Genomic DNA, 20,304 nt, shown 5'->3' on the forward strand with positions numbered 1-20,304 from the left:
TGCTAATTTTTAAAACAACATTTTTAAATATAGAAGTTATTAAAAATTAAATATAACTATACATGCATTATACTTAGCTTTCTTGTTTTAGTGTTTTCAAAATTATATTTGTTTCTTATTTCCTCTTTTCTTACCTCTTGTTTTTTTTTACTTGAAGCAAGCCCAAAAGACTGGCCTTTATTTTAATGCAAGAGAGTGTACACACACGTTTGAGAGACAGAAAGGGGGGGAGGGAGGGAGGGAGAGAATTAGTGCACCAGGGCCTCCAGCCACTGCAATCAAACTCCAGACACATGCACTCCATTGTGCACATGTGTGATCTTGCACACTTTCATCACTTTGTGTGTCTGGCTCATGTGGGACCTGGAAAGTTAAACATGATTCCTTAGGCTTTGCAGGCAAGTGCCTTAACTGTAAAGCCATATCTCTAGCCCTGTTTTTCTTTCCTTTTTTTAAAAAAATGTGATATTAACACCTGATTAGCCTTTCATTTAAGTATTTAATGCTTGAAATTTTAAGAGTTTTTTTTTTCCAGACAGGGTCTTAAGTAGCCCAAGCTGGCCTCAAATTTAATTAGTAGCTGAGGATGACCGTGAACTTCTGATCGTCCTGCCTCCATCTCTCAAATGCTTGTCTGATTACATGCATGCTTTAACCCAGGAGCACTGCATGAGAGATCCCAGAAAGCTGTAGCCCTGTAGTGACAGCTTCCTTGTCCAAACATTTTGCTATGGTGGGGTAGCATTTGTCATTTCCAAATCCATGGCTTCAAGCTCCATATTCAGGGTGAAAACCCAATTATTTATGTTGGGATATACAAATGCAGGTCATGGAAATACCAAAGGACAATGGCTCAGTGTGATGCTCATATTATTCAGCAAACATATGAATGTGTTATAATAATGAACATAACTTTCTGCATATCTTTTAAATATGTAATAGAATACATAACTTTTTATATATTTATTTATTTGCAATGAGGGGGGTGCAGGGAAAGAGAGAGACTGGGTACACACCAGGGCCTGCCACTGTAAATGAACTCCAGATGCATGTGCCACTTGTGCATCTGGCTTTACGTGGGTACTGGGAAATCAAACCCAGGCCATCAGGCTTTGCAGGCAAGTACTGAACCATCTCTCCAGCCCTAAATATATAGTTTTTCTTCCATGTCAAAGCAAATAAACAAAAGCCTGTTTGCTAGGTTTCTTTTTCTTACAATGATATCCATTGTTAAAACAACACTATTGACTGTGGAAGGTCGGATATGAAGCACAGTAAAAATTCCTTCAAAGCTGGAGATTGTGCTTTTTACCCTCTCTCACCCTAATGATCTGAGGAATAAGCATCTCAGCAGTCGCAGGGAAGCATCACATTGAGATGTTTCCGCTCTCAGCGCTTCTCAGTCCTTAGCACCTGGAAGACGAGACGTTGATTTGGGATGCTGAGTTTTTAAATAAATTCGTTTGTAGGTGGCCATAAACGTCATTTATACCTTAACTTAGCTTTAAGAATCAATTTTAAATTCTCAACAGGGTGGGTTACAGCAATTCATTTCTTGTACTTCACCCATGTGTTATCTCCTTAGTCGTCTATAGGGACTGTCCAAGGTAATCCATTCAAGAATTCGCTCTCTCACACACACACATTCATACGCATGATGCACTGCATAGTGTTTATATTAACATAATTTCTATCTGTCCAGGTCTACTGTGTAGATCCCCTTCCCAGTCCATAAACTTCGAGTGTATAGCATGTCTGGCTTATTTACAATACCCAATAAAGTGTTAAATGCATGAGTTCATTAAATAATTGGAGTCATGTTGGTCAGCTCACCATTCACTAGTGTCTGGTGATATACTACACACAATACTATATACCTACTTTTCTTGAAACACAGTACGTCAAACAGCATATGCACAACATATCCATTTTACCCATGCCAAACCTAGAATCCTCTAAATAACTGCCCCAATCCACGCTTTAGTCCCACGACTGACAGCAAAAGGCTATTCACGGGGCGCGACGTGATAATTCTGAAATTCTTTTTTTTTTTTTTTTTTTTTTGGTTTTTCGAGGTAGGGTTTCACACTAACCCAAGCTGACCTGGAATTCACTATGTAGTCTCAGGCTGGCCTCGAACTCACGGCGACCCTCCTACCTCTGCCTTCCGAGATTAAAGGCGTGTGCCACCACGCCTGGCTATAATTCTGTTTCTTGTCAGCTTCATTTCTGACCAAGAAACATTACCAGACCAGCCAAACGCTGTCCGGGACTACATATCCCAGCGGCCACCGCGGTCATTTCCCCCCACGCCTGCGCAGTGACGCCTCTGCGTAAAGGACCAATTAGACGAAGGGGAGGGCGGGGCGTCGGCATCAACTCGGTTTCCGCTTCCGCTGAGTCCCTGAGCGCTTCAAGCTACGTGTCCCAAGCTTCTTCGTGGCCGCCCAGCAGGTGAGGGTGTTCTGGCCCGCGGGGGTCGGTGTCCCGGGGGTGGCAGGTCCCCCTCCCAGGGCGCGCAGGGCACGGCCGGGCCCGTCCCCCGAGATGCCCAGGAGGGCGCCGGTGGCCGGGCGGGCTCTGCGGGGCTCCGAGGCCTGTGGGCGGCCATGGCCGTCCTGGCCGCCGAGGAGATGCCGGCGGACTCCGCACTAAGGACGCTGGGTGCAAAGACCTGATGAGCCTTTCACTTAAGTATTTAATGCTGGGCTTGAAATTTAAAAAGTTCATTCCAGGCAGGGTCTTCAGTAGCTCAAGCTGGCCTCCAGTGTAATTAGTGGCTCTCTCACGCTGTTGTGTGTTGCATGCGTGCCGTAACCCGGGGGCGCTGCATGAGAGAGCCCGGGACCGCGGCGTCGCTGCGCTGGTGGGCGCAGACTGTTGGTAGAATCCTATAGGTGCATTGTTTGCAGTTCATTGCATTGCCCACCGCCCGTCCTTGGCGAGAACATCGGGGCTTTGAGAGTCTTGTGGGGTTTATTTTTTATTTCTTAATCTATTTATTTGAGAGAGAGAAAGAGAGAGGAAGAAATGGGTGTGCCAGGGCCTCCAGCCACTGAAAAACAAACTCCAGGTGCATGGGCCACCTTGTGTTCTGCCTTACGTGGGTCCTGGGGAATAGAACCTAGGTCCTTTGGCTTAACCGCTAAGCCATCTCTCCTGTCGGGGCTTGTGTTTTGTAGCCAGGGATCATGGACCACTATCTGAACTCTCCTAAGCGCTGGACATAAAGAACAAAGCCCTGGCTCCATTAGCTGTTGGACCGTGAGTGGCTTGCAAAGCCATCTAAGATTGGACGACACTCCCATTGAGTTATAGACTCTTCAAAAGGCCTGCGTCCCTTAAACACACCCAGAACTAAAGGCTTAGCTTGCTACTTTTCAGAGTTGATTCTGCCGTCTCTGTAGTTTTCAGCATTTCATCTGTCCACCCCACATAGTGTCCTTACTTACTGTCTCTAAGTAAATGATGGGTTTTATAATAACCAGGTTGAAATGCATGCTAGCCTCCATTTTAGCCTCTGGCAATGCTGTAGTTTGCCCTCACTACACTAGATACAGTTAAAAATACTCAGAAAATAGTTGTTGAATTGAAACATTAGTTTCTTAGTAGGAGTAATGAGAGGGATGCCTAATGGGTAGGAAGAGGGTGTGGTGTTAGTTGCTTGTCTTTGTAATCCATTAATATAGACTGTGTAGATAGTGAGGATAACGTGGGTGAGACCTGTGCATTTTAAGTTTTTCTCACTATGTTGGATCTGATGCTTGCCTGGAAATGGCTTTTTAAAAGTACAAATTTAGGATATGTAATTTAAAAAAAAATTACTTATTTGAGAGAAAGGCAGATAGAATGGTCACTCCAGGGCCTCCAGCCAGATGCATATGCCACATTGTGTATCTTGCTTATGTGGGTCCTGGGGAATCAAACCTAGACCCTTTGGCTTTGCAGACAGGTGACTTAACCACTAGTTAATCTTTCCAACCCTATTTTTTCTGATGAGACAGTTGAATTACATCAGACATGAATTCAAGGCAAGTCTCCATTATACAGCCTTATATAACTCACCAAGTCATCTTTGCAATGTGAAATAATTCTTTCTTTCTTTTCTTTAAAACAGGCAGCCATGGATCAGGTAATGCAGTTTGTTGAGCCGAGCCGGCAGTTTGTAAAGGACTCAATTCGGCTGGTGAAAAGATGCACTAAGCCTGATAGAAAAGGTAAAGCTTTAATTTGAGAGCAGGAATTAAACCTTTGCGTTTCCTAAATCTTGTTTGGAACATTTCGTGATTAGTCACCTTTGCAGGGTTGGGATGAGGTTCAGTGTCAGAGCCCTGACTTTGACCTCCAGCAGTGCAACATTGTCCCTTCTCCTTACATTGTAGGCAGCCTGCTTGTTTGCATGTTTATTGTATGGTATGTGTTTGTTACAGTGTTTCAGTTTGTCATTTTATGACGTTAGAGCTTTTGGTATCTTTCAGTATAGAGAAACACAGCACCTTCCCTTCTCTGCCTGCACCCAGGAAACAGCTTTACATGAAACCTAGTTATTATTCATGGGTTAAAAAATACACCAGAGTTTGTGTACATTTACTCATGAATTTACTGAATATATATGTATATGTATGTATCCACATCCACCCACACACACACACAGACACACATATAGTCATTGAATGTTTAAATATAGATTATGGTCTGTTCTCATGAAGCTTAGAATCTATCAGGGAAGACTGCCAAATAATTTCAAATTCTTACCTAGGTAAGAACTAGGGGACTAACTAGGAGGTCTGATAGCACAGACTTAAGTGAGCTCAGGAAAAAAGGCTTCCTAAAAATACATAAAACTGAAATATACTAGAATTAAAACCTTCCTTTTAACCCATTCAGAATTTCAGGCAGAATTATAACTTTTTTTGTTGTCATAGAAAAAGTGATCAAAATAATATATGTTCTATCTCATCCATTTCTTTCTTATATTTTGGTCATTTGCTGAAAAGAGTTAAGTATTTTCACCTCCTCTTTACGAATTCACAAGCATAGGCTTCTGTTTTCCTTTTAATGACAACAAAGTATGAAATTTACAAAACCTGTTTTGTAAGCAAGTTGTTTACAGTAATCTTACTTTTTCTTCCTTTTTTCAAAATTACCTACTAGTCAGGCGTGTAGATATATTAGTGATGCTGGTAATTATTTTCTATGCTTTCATGACAATGCAAAGTAACATGAATTTTGTGGTTTAAATTCAGAATTCCAGAAGATTGCTATGGCCACAGCAATAGGATTTGCTATAATGGGATTCATCGGCTTCTTTGTGAAATTGATCCACATCCCTATTAATAACATCATTGTGTAAGTAAATGCCATGAAACGTACCATAGCTTAGAATGAGAAATGGAAACCATGTGAATTGAAAATTAGCCCACTCTTGTCAGTACACAGATATGTCCTAGGATATTTAGTGCTGCTCAAGTACTTACGCTCATTGATATATATGTAAGTATGTATACAGTGTAACTGAGTGTTCTCAAAGTGCCTTTTATCCCATACGATTTTTGTAGCAACTCTGAGCTGTAGACTCTTCTTAATGAAGTTTTATATGGCCAGGGAAGTAAGTTCAAGGCACTCGGTGTTATTGTCACGACGTCCTCGGTGACAGACGGGGCTCAAGTGCGAGTCCTCGTCCTGCTGTGTCTCGTTGACTGCGGATTCCGTGGGAACCTGACTGAACCAGCTTACGTACATCTTTCTCATGCGTCCTAAGTATCATGATCTGAGGTGGTTTAATTAGTCAGTGTCTCTGCTTTATCTAATGAAGGGAATAGTTCTTTCTTGGGTTATTTTAAAGATAGTGACTTAAGTCTTACATGTAAGGCCCTGAGAGCAGGGTTGGATGAAGAAGTTGTCACTGAAATGAGCCACTGATGTTCGTGGTAGGTCATAACCTGAGAGTAGGTTGCCTTAGTAAGCAAAAGTACCTATGAATTGTGTTTTGGGATAATAAAGGGTTAGAATTAAGCTGGCATGTTAATAAATGACTATAATCCCTAGCATGGAGGAGGGATGCAGAGGCAGGAGGATCTCTACAAGTCTGAGGTCAGTCAGGGCTAAAGTAGAACATTCAGACAGAGTTAGAGCTTGAAGCAACCAAGTCATTGAGTCACCCGTGAATATTACGTCCTTTACTGCTTTGGAATTGTACACTGTTGGCGAGAGTTCTGATTTAGAGGCCTGCCTCAGTGTCTGGGTGAGAGTTGCCTAAGAAGCACAGGCTCACAGGGTGTGGTGGGCCACACCTTTAATCCCAGAACCGGAAACGGGTAGGAGCACAGCTGTGAGCCCGAAGTCAGTCTGGAGCTACAGAGTGAGTCCAGGTCAGCCTAGGCTAGAGTGAGACCCTACCTCAAAACAAACAAAACAAGAAGTAAAGCCGCTGCCTTCCAGCTCCGCTGCTATGGCCACTCAGGAACTGTGGAAGCACTGCTCAGTGACACGGAATGGAGTGCTGTGGTAGCCTCCCCCACTGTCCTGATCGGTCCTCTAAACATGAAGCCTCCTCAGCATCTCAGCATTTGTGGGGCAAGGAGCACAGTAACACAGCTTTTCCTCCACGCCTTCGTGGGAAAGTGAGGGCTTTTACCTTTCCTGTCAGGCGTGGGACTTGGCTGCCTGCCCTGGGTCAGATCAGCTTTTCAAGGTAGCATCTGACTGCAGCCCAGGCTGACCTGGAACTCACTGTGCAGTCCTGGCTGGACTCCAGTTCACGGTGACCCTCCCACCTCTGCCTCCTTCGTACGGGAGTAACGAGTGCACTACCACACCTGACCCACATTCTATTCATAGAAAATAATGCTTTTGTTTCCTTGAGCATTTTGGTTTGTAGGAGAGCAAAGTAATGAGCTGTTGTGTTCTTAGAGTGTTCTTTTAAAGTTTTTGTCTGTTTGGGCTGCTATAACACAATGCCCATGACTGGCTTATTCATAGATAATAGGAAATTTGGTTAAAAGCACTGAGTAAATCTTAGTTGAATTAGGTGATAATACTAATAATGTTAATCCTATAACTGAGATCTTGTCCTGTGCCAGAGATGGGTCTTGCATCACCTTTGTCCTCCAGGAGAAACTGAGGCATACAGGGACTTCCGTTGTGTGGCTCTATGCTGTTCATAGAGCAGTCTGTGAACCATTTTGGAAGCTAGTTGCCTGAAAACGTTTCTTGTACTTAAAAATTTGTTTCACTACTAAAATTAAAATCTGCCACTCATTATTTTTCATTTGAAAATGAAAGGCAAATAAAACATTTTGTGTGAAAAGCTACAGAAAACACAGATTTTTTGCTGTTTTGTTATAACAGCTATAAAACTGAAAATCTTTTTTTTTTTGTACTTGGAAGAGTATTAATCACTCCTTAAATGATTTTGAGATGATGGGAAGAGAAATTCAACCATAGGCTTCTTTGACTAGATTAACAATTATAGTCAAAATTAATGCCAGCAGTACTTTATTTTAAAGGATTTGTACTAAAACATAGTGCTGGTACTTATTTATAGCAACACAAAATATGTAGTTAAAATGCTTAGCAGTAAAATGTATATCCAGGAATATCTTATAATTTTCATCTAGTAATGGAATTTTTTGTTACTTGGCATTAGAATGCTAGAATGTATATGTGACAATACAGTTTTAATGTCACACTTTTTTGTTCCAGGTAGTCTTTAGAAATGTTAGTTTTTGTCTTCATTGCACTTGAACCAGTTGTACAGGTGGTATTAGAGAACAAATGTGTGTACCTATAAGCAAAGCATTATGCCAGCCTGTTCCAAAGTGGCGTTTTGGGAAACACGCTGTGCTAAAATACACCCGCTACTGAGGCTGGATCATTACTAAGGACCTTCTGAAGATAAAGGATCAGTATGACTTTTATACTATCCTGGGGTAGAGTTAAATGTGGTTCTTAAATAACTAGCTCATTATTATTATTATTATTTATTAGAGAGAGAGAAAGAATGGGCATGCCAGGGCCTCTACCTATTGGAAACGCACTCCAGACGTATGCACCACATTGTGCATCTGGCTTTGCGTGGGACCTCGGTGTTGAAACCTGGGTCCTCTGTCTTTGCAGGCAAGCTCCTTAACTACTAAGCCATCTTCCAGCCCAGTAGCTACTTTGATTCCTTAAAACTGTAGCATTTTGCATTTCAAACTATTAAGATCTCTATGCTCAAACATGACTATTTTTATTTCTTTTACAGGGGTGGCTGAAAACTTTGGAAGAGAGCTCTTTATGTTGGGAATTAACAAGGGTGGGTTTCAGAAGTTCATGAAGTAAAAATTTGCCTGTATACTTTGGTTTCTGTTCTCCTAAGATGTTTTCTATTTGTAAATTAAAGTAAAATTTCAAAAAAAATTTTTTCACTTTACATATTTACAAATTTTGGGATAGAATGTAATGGATTGTTTTTTTTAAATGTGTGGTTTGCAGGAAAATGTAAGAAAATTGGTTAAATAATGTACATTCAGGTTATTCCTTTGTCTTAGCGTCTTTGGACTGCTATGTCAAAATGCCCAAGACTGGGTAATTTGTAGATAATAGAAAATTTATTTTCACATTTTAGAGACTGAAGTCTAAAGTTCATGTGCCAGTGGTTCAGTGTTTTAATGTCTTAGGCTCTATGTCCTCATGGTGAATGGGACAGAAGGACCAGCTGTAAAAACACAGTTCTGTAGTGGTTTAGTTCCCACTCACAAGGGAGGCACCTTCATGACCCAGTTACTTCTAAAGACCTCTCCTCATTATAATGTTGCATTGGAGATGAAATTTCAACTGAATTTTAGAGTGACACATGAAAGTCATAGCATCTCTGTCAAGTAAGTGTTTTGTTATGATGGAAACGGTAGGCAAGGGATTGGAAAGACATGCAACTCTGACTTCAGTTTGAAGGTAGTCTGTCCAGTGCACCTATGTTGTGAGTAGGTAATTAATTACACAGAAGTGCCTGGGCGTGGTGGTGCACACCTTTAATCTTAGCACTTGGTAGGCAGAGGTAGGAGGATTGTTGTAAATTTGAGGCCAGCCTGAGACTACATACTGAATTCCAGGTCACCTTGGCTAGAGTGAGACTCCATCTTGAAAAACCAAAAACAAACACAGACGTTTAGGTGGTATTTGAGACAGCTTCCTGAACATTGTGGTTAATGCTCAGAAGTGAAATGTCTTCCCAAGATGTGCTTACTTAATCACAGTCATGGATAGTAGAGCCCTTGAGTTTTAGGAATTTTCCAAGTTCTAACTATGTTTTAAGAAAATTCAGAGCAAAATATTTTCTGGTTGTTAGTGAATGAGGTATCAAGTGTCATGACCTCACAAGTGCTGAGATTTTGGCAAGTACTATCTATCATACCTAGTTTTATGTGTTGCTGGTAATCAAAACCCGGGATTTGGGGGCAGGAAAGATGGCTTAGCAGTTAGGGCACTTGCCTGCAAAGCCAAAGGACCCAGGTTTGATTCCCCAGGGCCCTTGTAAGCCAGATGCACAAGGTGGTGCATGTACCTGGGGTTTGTTTGCACTGGCTGAAGGCCCTGGCATGCCCATTCTTTCTCCATCTGCCCTCCCCCCAACAAATAAGAAAGTTTAAAAGGGGGGGATTCACTATGCTAGGTGACACTACTGAGGGAGCTGTATCAGCAGCTGCTTCAAGCATCGTGAATGTCTGTACTGTCACATAGACTGAGTAATTAAGAACATGATTTCCCACCATTCTAAAAGCTGAAACTTAAAATCCCAGCATTTAGCAGGGTCCTTTTGCTGCCTCGTCTTGTGATGCGAGAGCAAGAGATGGTAAACTGGCAGCTCAGACCCACTCGACCCACTTATGGGACTAAAAAGCTCATGACCCCGACGCCCGCTGCCACACTCCACCTCCCAACACCTGTGTCTGAGAGTACTTTTCTCACATGGTTTCTGAGGCACATTCAACACCTGTGTCTGAGAGTACTTTTCTAACATGGTTTCTGGGGCACATTCAACACCTGTGTCTGAGAGTACTTTTCTAACATGGTTTCTGAGGCACATTCAACACCAGTGTCTGAGAGTACTTTTCTAACATGGTTTCTGGGGCACATTCAAGACATACAGGGAGTATCTAATGTTTCCTTCAGAGGTCAAGTTCTTCCAGTCAATGTAACTCCAATGGACTGCTTTTGTGTTTCAATCTTGAGTAACCTGATGTCCCTGGGAATCAAATGCAGTGCTTTTGACTTGTTTGCACCGCTCTTGCTTTCCTCCCCCTCTCCTGTTTGGTGTCCTGTTCCCAGACCCATTTCAGGTCACGTGTATTTCATTACCTCCTCTTCCTCCTCTCAAAATGTTCATTTTCCCCTTTCTAGTTTCAGGACCTATAAACATACATACTACAATCTCGATTCCATATAGGAGTGGAAATGTGGTGCTAGTATTTCTGATTCTGGCTCATTTTGCTTAACATAATTTCCAATTGGAAATTAATATAGAAGCTTCTCAAACCAGTGTACGGCATGAGAGCCACCTATACCATTCTTAGATATGTACTCCAAAGACTGAAGTCCTTCCATAGTAAATAGCACATCTGTTATTGCTGCCCTGTTTACAATGGCTTAGATGTAGAACCAGCCTAGAGTCCACTAAGTGATGGATAAAGAAAATGCACATCTGCATAAGGGATTTCAGCCTTAACAGAGGACATCATATGTTCAGGAAAATGGATGCAACTGAGAGAATGTTGTAAACATTATTTCTGAATACTTAACACCAAAACAAGCCCTTCACTGCAGTCTGCCGTTTTCCAAGAGCGCCTATCAGGACATGCAACCTTGTCCCCAGAAAATATCTGCCCAAATCAGGAGACAGCAGTAACGCAGTAGCCAAGCCTTGGAGCAGAACGGGAAGTAAAGGCTGGTTCCTACTAAAGTTCTGCGGGGAGCCTTGTCCGAGTCCACCCCAGGCCGTTTGTCTTGCATGCATTCCTTTGCTTGTAGACAAGGCGGTTCACACGAGCTCTCAGCAGCACCGTCATGGTCTGTGGCATGTGCTCGTAAGGACGCGTCTGTCCAAGCTGCTGCTTGCTAAACATGGGCTGAGCTGTGTGTCTTAAGGTGCTCACAACCATGGCTTCTAGAAAAGCGTCTTCTGCGTGGATTTCCCGCTATCTCGATGCAGTGCTGATGCCTGTCCTGCAGATCACCTCTCCACCACTGCTGTCCCTCCTAATAACCCTTCTTTTTCAATCTTTTGTCACTATTTTGCAGTATTTGTATTTTGTAGGTATTTTAAAGATGTCTGAAAACATTCACAGAATGGCCTGCTTTCATTGCTTTTTCATTGCTTAGTTCATTAAGATGTAATGTCACACAACACACTAATTATAACATTAGCAAAGTGTATTTGCCCTCTCAAGCATTTTCATTCTCCAGAAGAAATCCTTGTGACAAGGAGCTCAGGAAACTGCTGATTTTTTTACTACTTACTGTTTCCTATCGCTTCAGATTGACTGCCTTCCCCGCACTTCTCCCTGAAGCCTTTCTACTCCCTCTCACGGGCGCCTTCTACTTTCTTGTCATCTACACACGCTGCCCACGGCAGCACATACACATGCCCCACAAACTGAGAGAAAATACTTGCTGGTGTCTTCTGTACCTGGTTATCTCAATATGTTTTCCAGTTCCATCCACTTTCCAGAATCATTCATAAGTTTGCTTTTCTTTATGGCAGAATTAAATTCTATTGTACGAATGTACCAAGTTTTTGTTATCCACTCCTCAGTTCATGGGCATCTAGGCTGTTTCACTTTCTTGCCTGTGTGAGGAATGCAGCAGTTACCATTTAGGAACCAGTATCTCTGCAGTAGGGTGCAGAGTCCTCGCTGTGACAGAAGCGAGGTCGTATGGCCGTTCAACTTCTGGTATTTTTTGATTGGGCTGTTTGTTTTTACGTTTGGTCTTCCAAAAATACTCAGTGGACAAAAGATAGCATCTTCAACAAGTGGGGCACTGTCGCTTCTTCCCACTGCTGGCGCCTCACACTTGCCTGCACACCTGGGAGAGGAGGGAGCAAAGCATCCTATTGAGAACACCGCGCCTTCCCCGGCTGTGCCGAGAGCGGCTGGGGGAAGAGGGCCCTGGTGTCATTTCTTCTACCACACACGGGCTCTTCACACGCTTGCATAACCTGACGGAGGAGGGAGGCAAGGGCCTTGCAGTCAGGTTTACATTGCTGGCAGAAAACCCCTAAGAGCAGCTTGTGGGAGAAAAATGGTTTATGTTGGCTTACAGACTTTAGGGGAAGCTCCATGATGGCATGGGTAAATGATGGCATGAGCAGAGGGTGGACATTACCTCCTGGCCAACAACAGGTGGACAACAGCCACAGGACACTGTGCCAAACACTGGCAAGGAGAAACTGGCTCTAACACCTATAGGCCTGCCTGCAACAATACACTGCTTCCAGGAGGGTTTAATTCCCAAACTGCCAACAGCTGATGACACGGCATTCCGAACCCCTACTTTATAGGGAACACCTGATCAAACCACAGGTGCCTTTGAAGCGGATGCTGCAACTCCAGTAGAATCTACACATAGTCTCAGTTCCCTCTCACACCTGGTCCGAGGGCTAGGAGATGGCCAGGTAGTTCAAGGTGCTTGCTTGCAAACGTTACTGGCTAGGGTTTGGTTCCCAAACTGCTCATGAAAACCAGATGCAAAAAGCAGTGCAAGCCTTTGGCATTCTTTGCAGAAGCAAGAAGCATGCACATGCACACATGTGTACACACATACAAGTAAATTGATCTTTAAAAATGGGGCTGGTGGGCTAGAGAGATGGCTTAGTGGTTAAGCGCTTGCCTGTGAAGCCTAAGGACCCTGGTTCGAGGCTCGGTTCCCCAGGTCCCACGTTAGCCAGATGCACAAGGGGGCGCACGCGTCTGGAGTTCGTTTGCAGAGACTGGAAGCCCTGGAGCACCCATTCTCTTTCTCTCCCTCTATCTTTCTTTCTCTCTGTTTCTGTCGCTCTCAAATAAATAAAAAATTAAAAAAAAAACCCAAAAAACAAAAAAATAAAAATGGGGCTGGGAAGCCGGGTGTGGTAGTTCACGCCTTTAATCCCAGCACTCGGGAGGCAGAGATAGGAGGATTGCCGTGAGTTCGAGGCCACCCTGAGACTACATAGTGAATTCCAGGTCAGCCTGGGCTACAGTGAGACCCTACCTCAAAACACCAAAAAAAAAAAAAAAAAAAAAAAAGAGGCTGGGGAGACGGCTCACTGTTTATTGAAAGTGCTTGCTTGCAAAGCCTAACTGCCTGGGCTCAATTCTCCATTCACCCATGTAGAGCTAGCTTGATGGGCATTCATTTGTAGGGGCAAGAAATGCTGGCATGTTTATAAACACACAATTTTACTTTTAAATAAATGCTGTGAGTCAGGCGTGATGGTGCATGCCTTTAATCCCAGCACTTGAGAGGTAGAAGTAGAAGGATTGCTGTGAGTTCAAGGCCACCTTGAGATTACATTGTGAATTCCAGGTCAGCCTGAGCTAGAGTGAGATTCTACTTTAAACAACAACAAAAAAGGTCTGAATTTGATTCTTGAAGTCCCACTAAAAACTGATTGTGCTTTGCCATAAAATTTTGCTCTTGTAACCACTCCCACATCAAGAACATTAAGGTATAACTTCATCCACAATTAGATCTTTTTGTCATAATTTATGAAAGTACTCTGATATTCTTCATATCTACATTCGAGGTCATGTTTCAGGACTCTCGCTGCAAGAGGAATGTAGTATGAGCATTCATTTCTCTTCCACTAGCCCATCTGTGCAACACAGCCCAGATGGCATCCTTGGCAGCCCTGCCTGTGGTGTGCAGTCTTCTACCCTTCCTCCAGCTTCTTTGGCACCAGCTGCACCTCCACCAGGGCACTCTTCTCTCACCTCCCCTCTTCAAGTCCCCCTCCCCCTTCCTCTTCTGCAGCGCTCTCTATACCTGCTCCGCCTTACTTTCCCTCACATGTGCGTGGCCATGTCATATAAGGAACCAGGAGAAACAAAAAGCATCTCCTTCAGAGGCCATCTTTTCCCTTCGCCAAGTAGCTAACAGGGCTTCTCGCCATCCGGGTGTCCGCCCCTTCCCCATGGCTGGTCTCTCCCAATACAATTCAAACTAAATCATTTAGCCAGAATTCTTCCATCTCCGTTACTGAATCCAGAAGGCTCACTGAGACATTTGATCTAATCAGTTGATCTAATCATTTTATCTAATCAACCATATTGTCGTGACTGGTTGCTATGTAAGTGGAGAGAAATCCTGCATCTGGTTTTGAGTTTCTCTCTAGGTTGATGAGTTTCACGGTTGTGACCGAATTACAGCCAGGTCAGGCTTCTTTGCTGAGCCAGACACAGAGCTCAGCTTATCATGTCAGGCCACTGACATAAGAAAGGACGGAGAAAGGACTTGATGATGGTGTGTCTACTGGAATGAAAAGGCTCTTATCAAACCCATTGACGTAACAAGTTTTGGGAGACAACAGGGCTCTCCTGAGAACCTGCTATCTCTTAGTCTAGGCTATCCGAGACCATGCACAGGTCTACTAGTCCAGAGCCAGAGAGGGCGGACCGTTGACTCATCCTGGCTGCACACTGACCAGCCAAACTTCTCCAAGATGGTGACAAAAGCTTCGAAAACTACATCAGGGATGTTTAGTAGACATAGCCTTCAGTGTCTTCAACAACTACAAGACAGACCTTAAGAGCCAAAAAGGGCTTAGAAGGCGACTCAGCGCCCCTTCAGCACGAGGGCGCTCTGCCAGAGGCTGCCAACGTTCCTGCAGACTTCCACCTTGGTTCACCTCCTTCCATCTTGAGCCCCTTCCTCAGGGTCAGGCCCTGGAGTGCTGACGTTCCCCAGTAGCCCGGGCAGCCCTGTCTCCTCCATGTGCCTCCTTATGTGGCCTTGGGTCTAGCCATCTCAACCCTGCAAGCCAGTACCTTGTTACTAGAGAGTGTGTTAGGAGGCAGCTGCGTGCGTGTGTGTGTGTGTGTGTGTGTGTGTGTGGTGTGTGTGTGTGTGTGTGTGTGTGTGTGTGTGCAGGGGAGGGAGGTTGCGATCTCTGGCCTTGAAGCTTCTTCTCTAACTCTAGCTGAGCTGGGGTTCCCCCCCATATTCCAGGGGCAGTATTTTTGGTTTTTCGAGGTAGGGTCTCACTATGGCTCACTCTCACTCTGGAATTAACTATGTAATCTCAGGGTAGCCTAGAGCTCATGGCCATCCTCCTACCTCTGCCTTCCAATTGCTGGGAGTAAAGGCTTATTTTTATACATTTTGTGTATTTTTATTTATTTCAGAGAGACAGAGAAAGAGGCAGAGAGAGAGAGAGAGAATGAGCATGCCAAGGCCTCCAGCCTCTGCGAATGAACTCCTGATGCATGTACTTTGTGCCTCTGGCTTATGTGGGTCCCAGGGAATCGAGCCACCAACTGAAATTCTTAGGCTTCACAGGCAAGTGCTTAACTGCTAAGCCATCTCTCCAGCCCCCAGGGACAGTTTTGATTTCTTTCTTAAGGCTCCAGGGCAGCTCCCTGACTTTTGCTGCTTTATTTCAAGAGTAGAAAAACCTTGTAGTTTCCTATCTATAATCTTAGTTACATTCAGAGTTCCCTCTGGGGGCTACTGAACATTGAAAGCTGGCCATCCTAATTCACAGAGTATCTTTAACTTGCTTGTTGCCATCTTAATATCATAGCCTGTCATCTTAAAGTTAGAGATCATACAATTCAAAACAGTGGACTTGCTGACTGACCACCGGTGATGTTCCGCCCTGTGTCAGGGTCACGAGACAGACCTCCTGAGGAGGAAAGGCACAACACAGAACTCAACTTTGCCTGCCTGGCCTCTCACTTCACAGGGAAGTAGGAGACTCAGCACTACCAGGAATGGACAAACCCCAATGTCAGGTCCCCCACCCCCCAACCCCCGACAAGGGCCAGCATAAGCTTTATGAGGATCCTAATTCTGATTTTCCCATATCACTTTGGCTCCCAGAACCCACATGCAAAGCTGGGTGTGGGCTGGGGTGATGACTCAGGAGTTAAAGGTACTTGCTTGCAAAGCCAAATACACAAAGTGAGACCATAGTGCCTCTCCTCTCTCCCCTCTCTCTTAACATGTGGGCACACAAATAAACAATTATTTTTATGAATATATACATTTTTAAATCTTAACTTAATCATTTATTTGAGACAGGAAAAGAGAGAGAGAGAGGAACGGACATGCCAGGGCCTCCAGCCACTGCAAATGAACTCCAGACGTATGTGCCAGCTTGTGCATCTGGCTTACCTGGGTCCTGGGGAATCAAATCTGGGTCCTTCAGCTTTGTAGGCAAGTGCCTTAACTGCTACACCATCTCTCTAGCTCTAAAAGTTATTTTTAATAAATCTGGGCATAACCACACACATCTGTAACACTAGTCTGAAGGGGGAGGGTCTCACTAATCAACAGCCGCTCTGAGTTGAGGGAGAGACCCCACCCCACCTCAAGAAAGAGCAGGGATGAGCCGTGAAAGGTCACTAGATGTTTTCCTTTGGTCATGGACACACACGCATAACTTTACACATCGAACCTGCCCCCCCCCCCCCCCCCGCAACGCTCATGAAAAACAACAGAAGTCCTCAAAGACCACTGCCTGAGAAAGTGCCAGAAGGACAAGCTGAATAAATGGCTGCGGATTCCAGCGGTCTCGGGAGGTCCTAGAGCTCCATCTAGTGGTCATCCTGCAGTGGTCCACGGAAACCAACAGCGCTGACTTTCTTCAGCACACTCAGCCAGGACTTTGCAACCAGAATGCCAAAGCTGTAAGCCTCCCCTCAGGCTAGTCACCATTTATAAAGTGAGTGTGGAGGGCTGGATCAGATGTTCCCCGTGAACTTGGGTTTTCTGAATGCTTGGTCCCCACCCCAGGGCAATTTGAGAGGAGGTGCCCTGCAGGTGGGGATGAGCCATGGGGACAGAAGTCGAGGTTCATTAGCCTCTAGCATGCCAGAGAGCTCTCTCGCTGCTGTTTCCACAGCCTGGGGCAGGGGGCATGTCTAATCTCTGCTCATGCCATGCTTTCAACCCTGTCATCAAGAAGATTCCCTCCAGACTGTAAGCCAACATAAAAGCTTTCCTCCCATCAGCTGATTTTGGTTGGGTATTTTGTCTCAGCAACAAGAAGGTGGAGAACCCCTGGCAGTGCCCAGTCAATGCCACCTTCTCCTTTGTGAAGGACAGACCTACACCCAAGGATTTCACAGCCAAATCTATCCTGAATAGCACAAATGTCCCTTATTTTGTTCCTTGAGTATGAGGAGCCCACTGAGGAAGACATTCCTCTCCACTTAAACACGGGTGGACCTCTGAAGATATGCAGGGCTCTCATATTCTCTGTGTGGATGAGTCATGAGTGACTCTAGATGTAACAGGGAATAAAAATCTACTCCCTACTCATGAAGCAGTGACTTTGCCATCACTGATCAATGTCTGCAGTTTTCCAGTCCCTAGTCCTTCTTACCACTGATGGTAAGTCCCAACCAACCCATTTTATAACCTTATCATCCCATATTACAGACATTTTTTCCCCATGCATTCCTGTTCCTTCCTAGCTGTCCCATTCCCCCTCTACGTGGGACCGTCATGCCTAAACTTCAGACCCATAAAGGGTTGTTGGGACTCCAGGGTCTCTCACAGCATTCCTAACACAAAGTCCCATGGCCTACAATGACCCAGAGCTCTCAAGGGCCTCGAAGACTGTCTTTATATGTTCTAGCATAATCCCCAATGTTACCCAAAGTATGCCCACTAACAGCCAATCAGTGGAGATGCCGGGACCACGAAATGGCTGCTAAGGAGAGCAACCAGTACTGGATGAAGTTTCCAGGACTATGAGTAGCCTAGCTGGAGGGGCAGAATTGGAATTCCAGAGACTTGTCACTGGTTAGAATTACTGGACTTGGAGACCAGCCCTGACTAGAGCTGTTGGACTTGGAGCTATAGAGTTTGATGTTTGCCCTGGTTGTTTTAAATCTTGTATTAGTTGAATCCTGGTTCATGCTTTTAATCCCAGCATTTAGGAGGCTGAGATGAGGATCACTTGTTATGAGTTTGAGAGCAGCCTGGGCTTGTCTATTTTCGTATTACATAATCTTGATAAACCTTAACTTCAAGCTTGCTAATTATTCTGCTAGTTAAAATCTGTTCATCCCCTCTAATTTTTCATTTCAGTTATATTTCCCACTTGAGGCCTTTCTGGACACAAAGGAGAAAACATAAATGGAGAGAAAATAAATGAGTAACTGAATGAATATGGGTGCTCCAAGTCCTCTAGCCACTCAAAGTGAACTCCAGATACATGTGCCACTTTGTGCATCCCTCTTTATGTGGGTACTGGGGAACTGAACCTGAGTCATCAGGCTTTGCTGGCAAGTACTTTACACCACTGGGCCATCTCTACTTCCAAGTGCTGCACCATTTCTGGCTCACAATGCACTGTTTCAGGAAAGGGAACGAGTTGTGCACAAGAAATGTGGCATGTTTGGTGGGCAAAATAGTGTCTCTGGGTCAACAAAAGAAAAAGAGATGGCAGTTTATGACTGCAGCTGAGTTAACAGAGCCCCTGGACAGCGATTTGTGCACAGCCCAGCAGCTGCCACTCTTCCCACAACAACTCCACAGTATATCCTTCAATGAAAATAATCCCTGTAATAATGCAAACTGCATTAGGAGATGTATTCAGAGGTAACACGGGAAGGATGCATAAAAAGAAAACACTTCTTTCCAGGAGGCCTAGCTCTGAGTTTACTTTGTACACACGACTGGATGTTGCTGACGTAAGAGCAAGGTACAAAACTTAGCAATGCTTGTGGCATTTATGAATACTAAAGCACTATACCTGGGGAAGACAGATGTACATTTCTTAGATTGCCATCTTAAACCCAGTGAATGATCTTCCCTAAGTGCCTCATCACATGCTTTTTCCTTGTCAATCTTCTAAGTTCCAAACCTGCCTTTTCAGGGTTCACATTCTGAGCTTCTGCTGGTGTATGTCACAGACATATATACATTTCAAATTGCCCAATGTGGGTACATACTCAAAATCTGAAGTCTTTTTCAGGGTCTTTCTAACCATGTCCCTTGTAGGAGATGTCACTCCAGAGTACAGTGGCCCAGCAATGCTGGCACTGTGAAATATCCCTTCTCTATTTGCCAAGTCCACACACTTCCCTGGTGCACCCACAAACTACTTCTTTCTCATTCCCCTGATGCTCCTCTTTCTTCTGCACCTGCAACTGTGACTTCCGCTCACTGCATTACCTTTCCCCAAAGACCACAACTACTTTAAAACGATGAAAAAATGACAGCACCAGCCTCAAAGACACACAAGACCACAAAGGCGTTAAATGTACAAGCACTTGCACAAACGAAACAAGTGGAGGGTGGTTTCCGTGTGGAGGGCGTAAGAGTTTTGCATGGAAAGAGAAATGCAAGATGATTTCGTTGTCAAGAGGACTCAGGACGTCCCAGCACTGAAATCACTAGGCATCAAATACCAAAAAGAGCGTTTCTGGAGGCCCTGAGATTGGAGGGCACGCGGTGGCCACCGGCGGTTTGGAGTCGGCCTCCCAGAAGGGAGCAAGTGGCCAGCATGAAGCTGCGCCGCGTGGACGGGCGGGCAGGCCGGTGCATCGTCTGCAGACCCGGCCTCCCTCGAACCCGGAGCCCAGGCCACAGAGCGCAGCTGCTGTGCGAGGCGGTAGAGCGCCCACAGAGCGGCCGCGACACCCACCCGAGCCTACGGAGACGCGCCCCCAAGCCTCACCTCCCAGAGTGCTCTGCTCGTCAGGCGGGCTCCGAATAAGCCTCTCCTCCCAGAATGCTTTGCGCGTCGTGCGTGCGCCGAAGAAGCCTCACCTCCCAGAGGGCCCGGCGCGTCAGGCGTGTGCCGAGGAAGCCTCATTTCCCAGAGTGCTCTGCGCGGCAGCCGAGTGTCAAGCCTCACCTCCCAGAGGGCTCTGCGCGTCAGGCGTGTGCCGAGGAATCCTCACCTCCCAGAGTGCTCCGCGCGTCAGTCGTGTGCCGTGGAAGCCTCACTTCCCAGAGTGCTCCGCGGGGTTGGCCCTCAGCAAGCTTCTCCCCCGGGCTGCAGACTCTACTGCGACCCGCTTATGACGTCACCGCGCTTGGGTGGGCGGAGCCAACGAGGGCCGGCGAAACAGCGGCGCGGCGCAAAGCTGCCGGAGGCTGCCTTGC

The 20,304-nt window shown here is 45.1% G+C and overlaps 1 protein-coding gene across 1 annotated transcript; it reads left to right on the forward strand.

Moving 5' to 3' along the window:
- Window positions 1-2,322: 2,322 nt before the first annotated feature.
- On the forward strand, window positions 2,323-8,338 carry Sec61g (SEC61 translocon subunit gamma). The gene is made up of 4 exons (XM_004668860.2): window positions 2,323-2,454; window positions 4,118-4,217; window positions 5,247-5,349; window positions 8,249-8,338. The coding sequence occupies exons 2-4, from the start codon at window positions 4,124-4,126 to the stop codon at window positions 8,256-8,258; spliced, it is 207 nt and encodes a 68-aa protein (XP_004668917.2). The 5' UTR covers window positions 2,323-2,454; window positions 4,118-4,123; the 3' UTR covers window positions 8,259-8,338.
- The last annotated feature ends 11,966 nt before the right edge of the window (window positions 8,339-20,304 follow it).

Source organism: Jaculus jaculus, chromosome 16 (assembly GCF_020740685.1).
Source record: "Jaculus jaculus isolate mJacJac1 chromosome 16, mJacJac1.mat.Y.cur, whole genome shotgun sequence".
NCBI lineage: Eukaryota > Metazoa > Chordata > Mammalia > Rodentia > Dipodidae > Jaculus > Jaculus jaculus.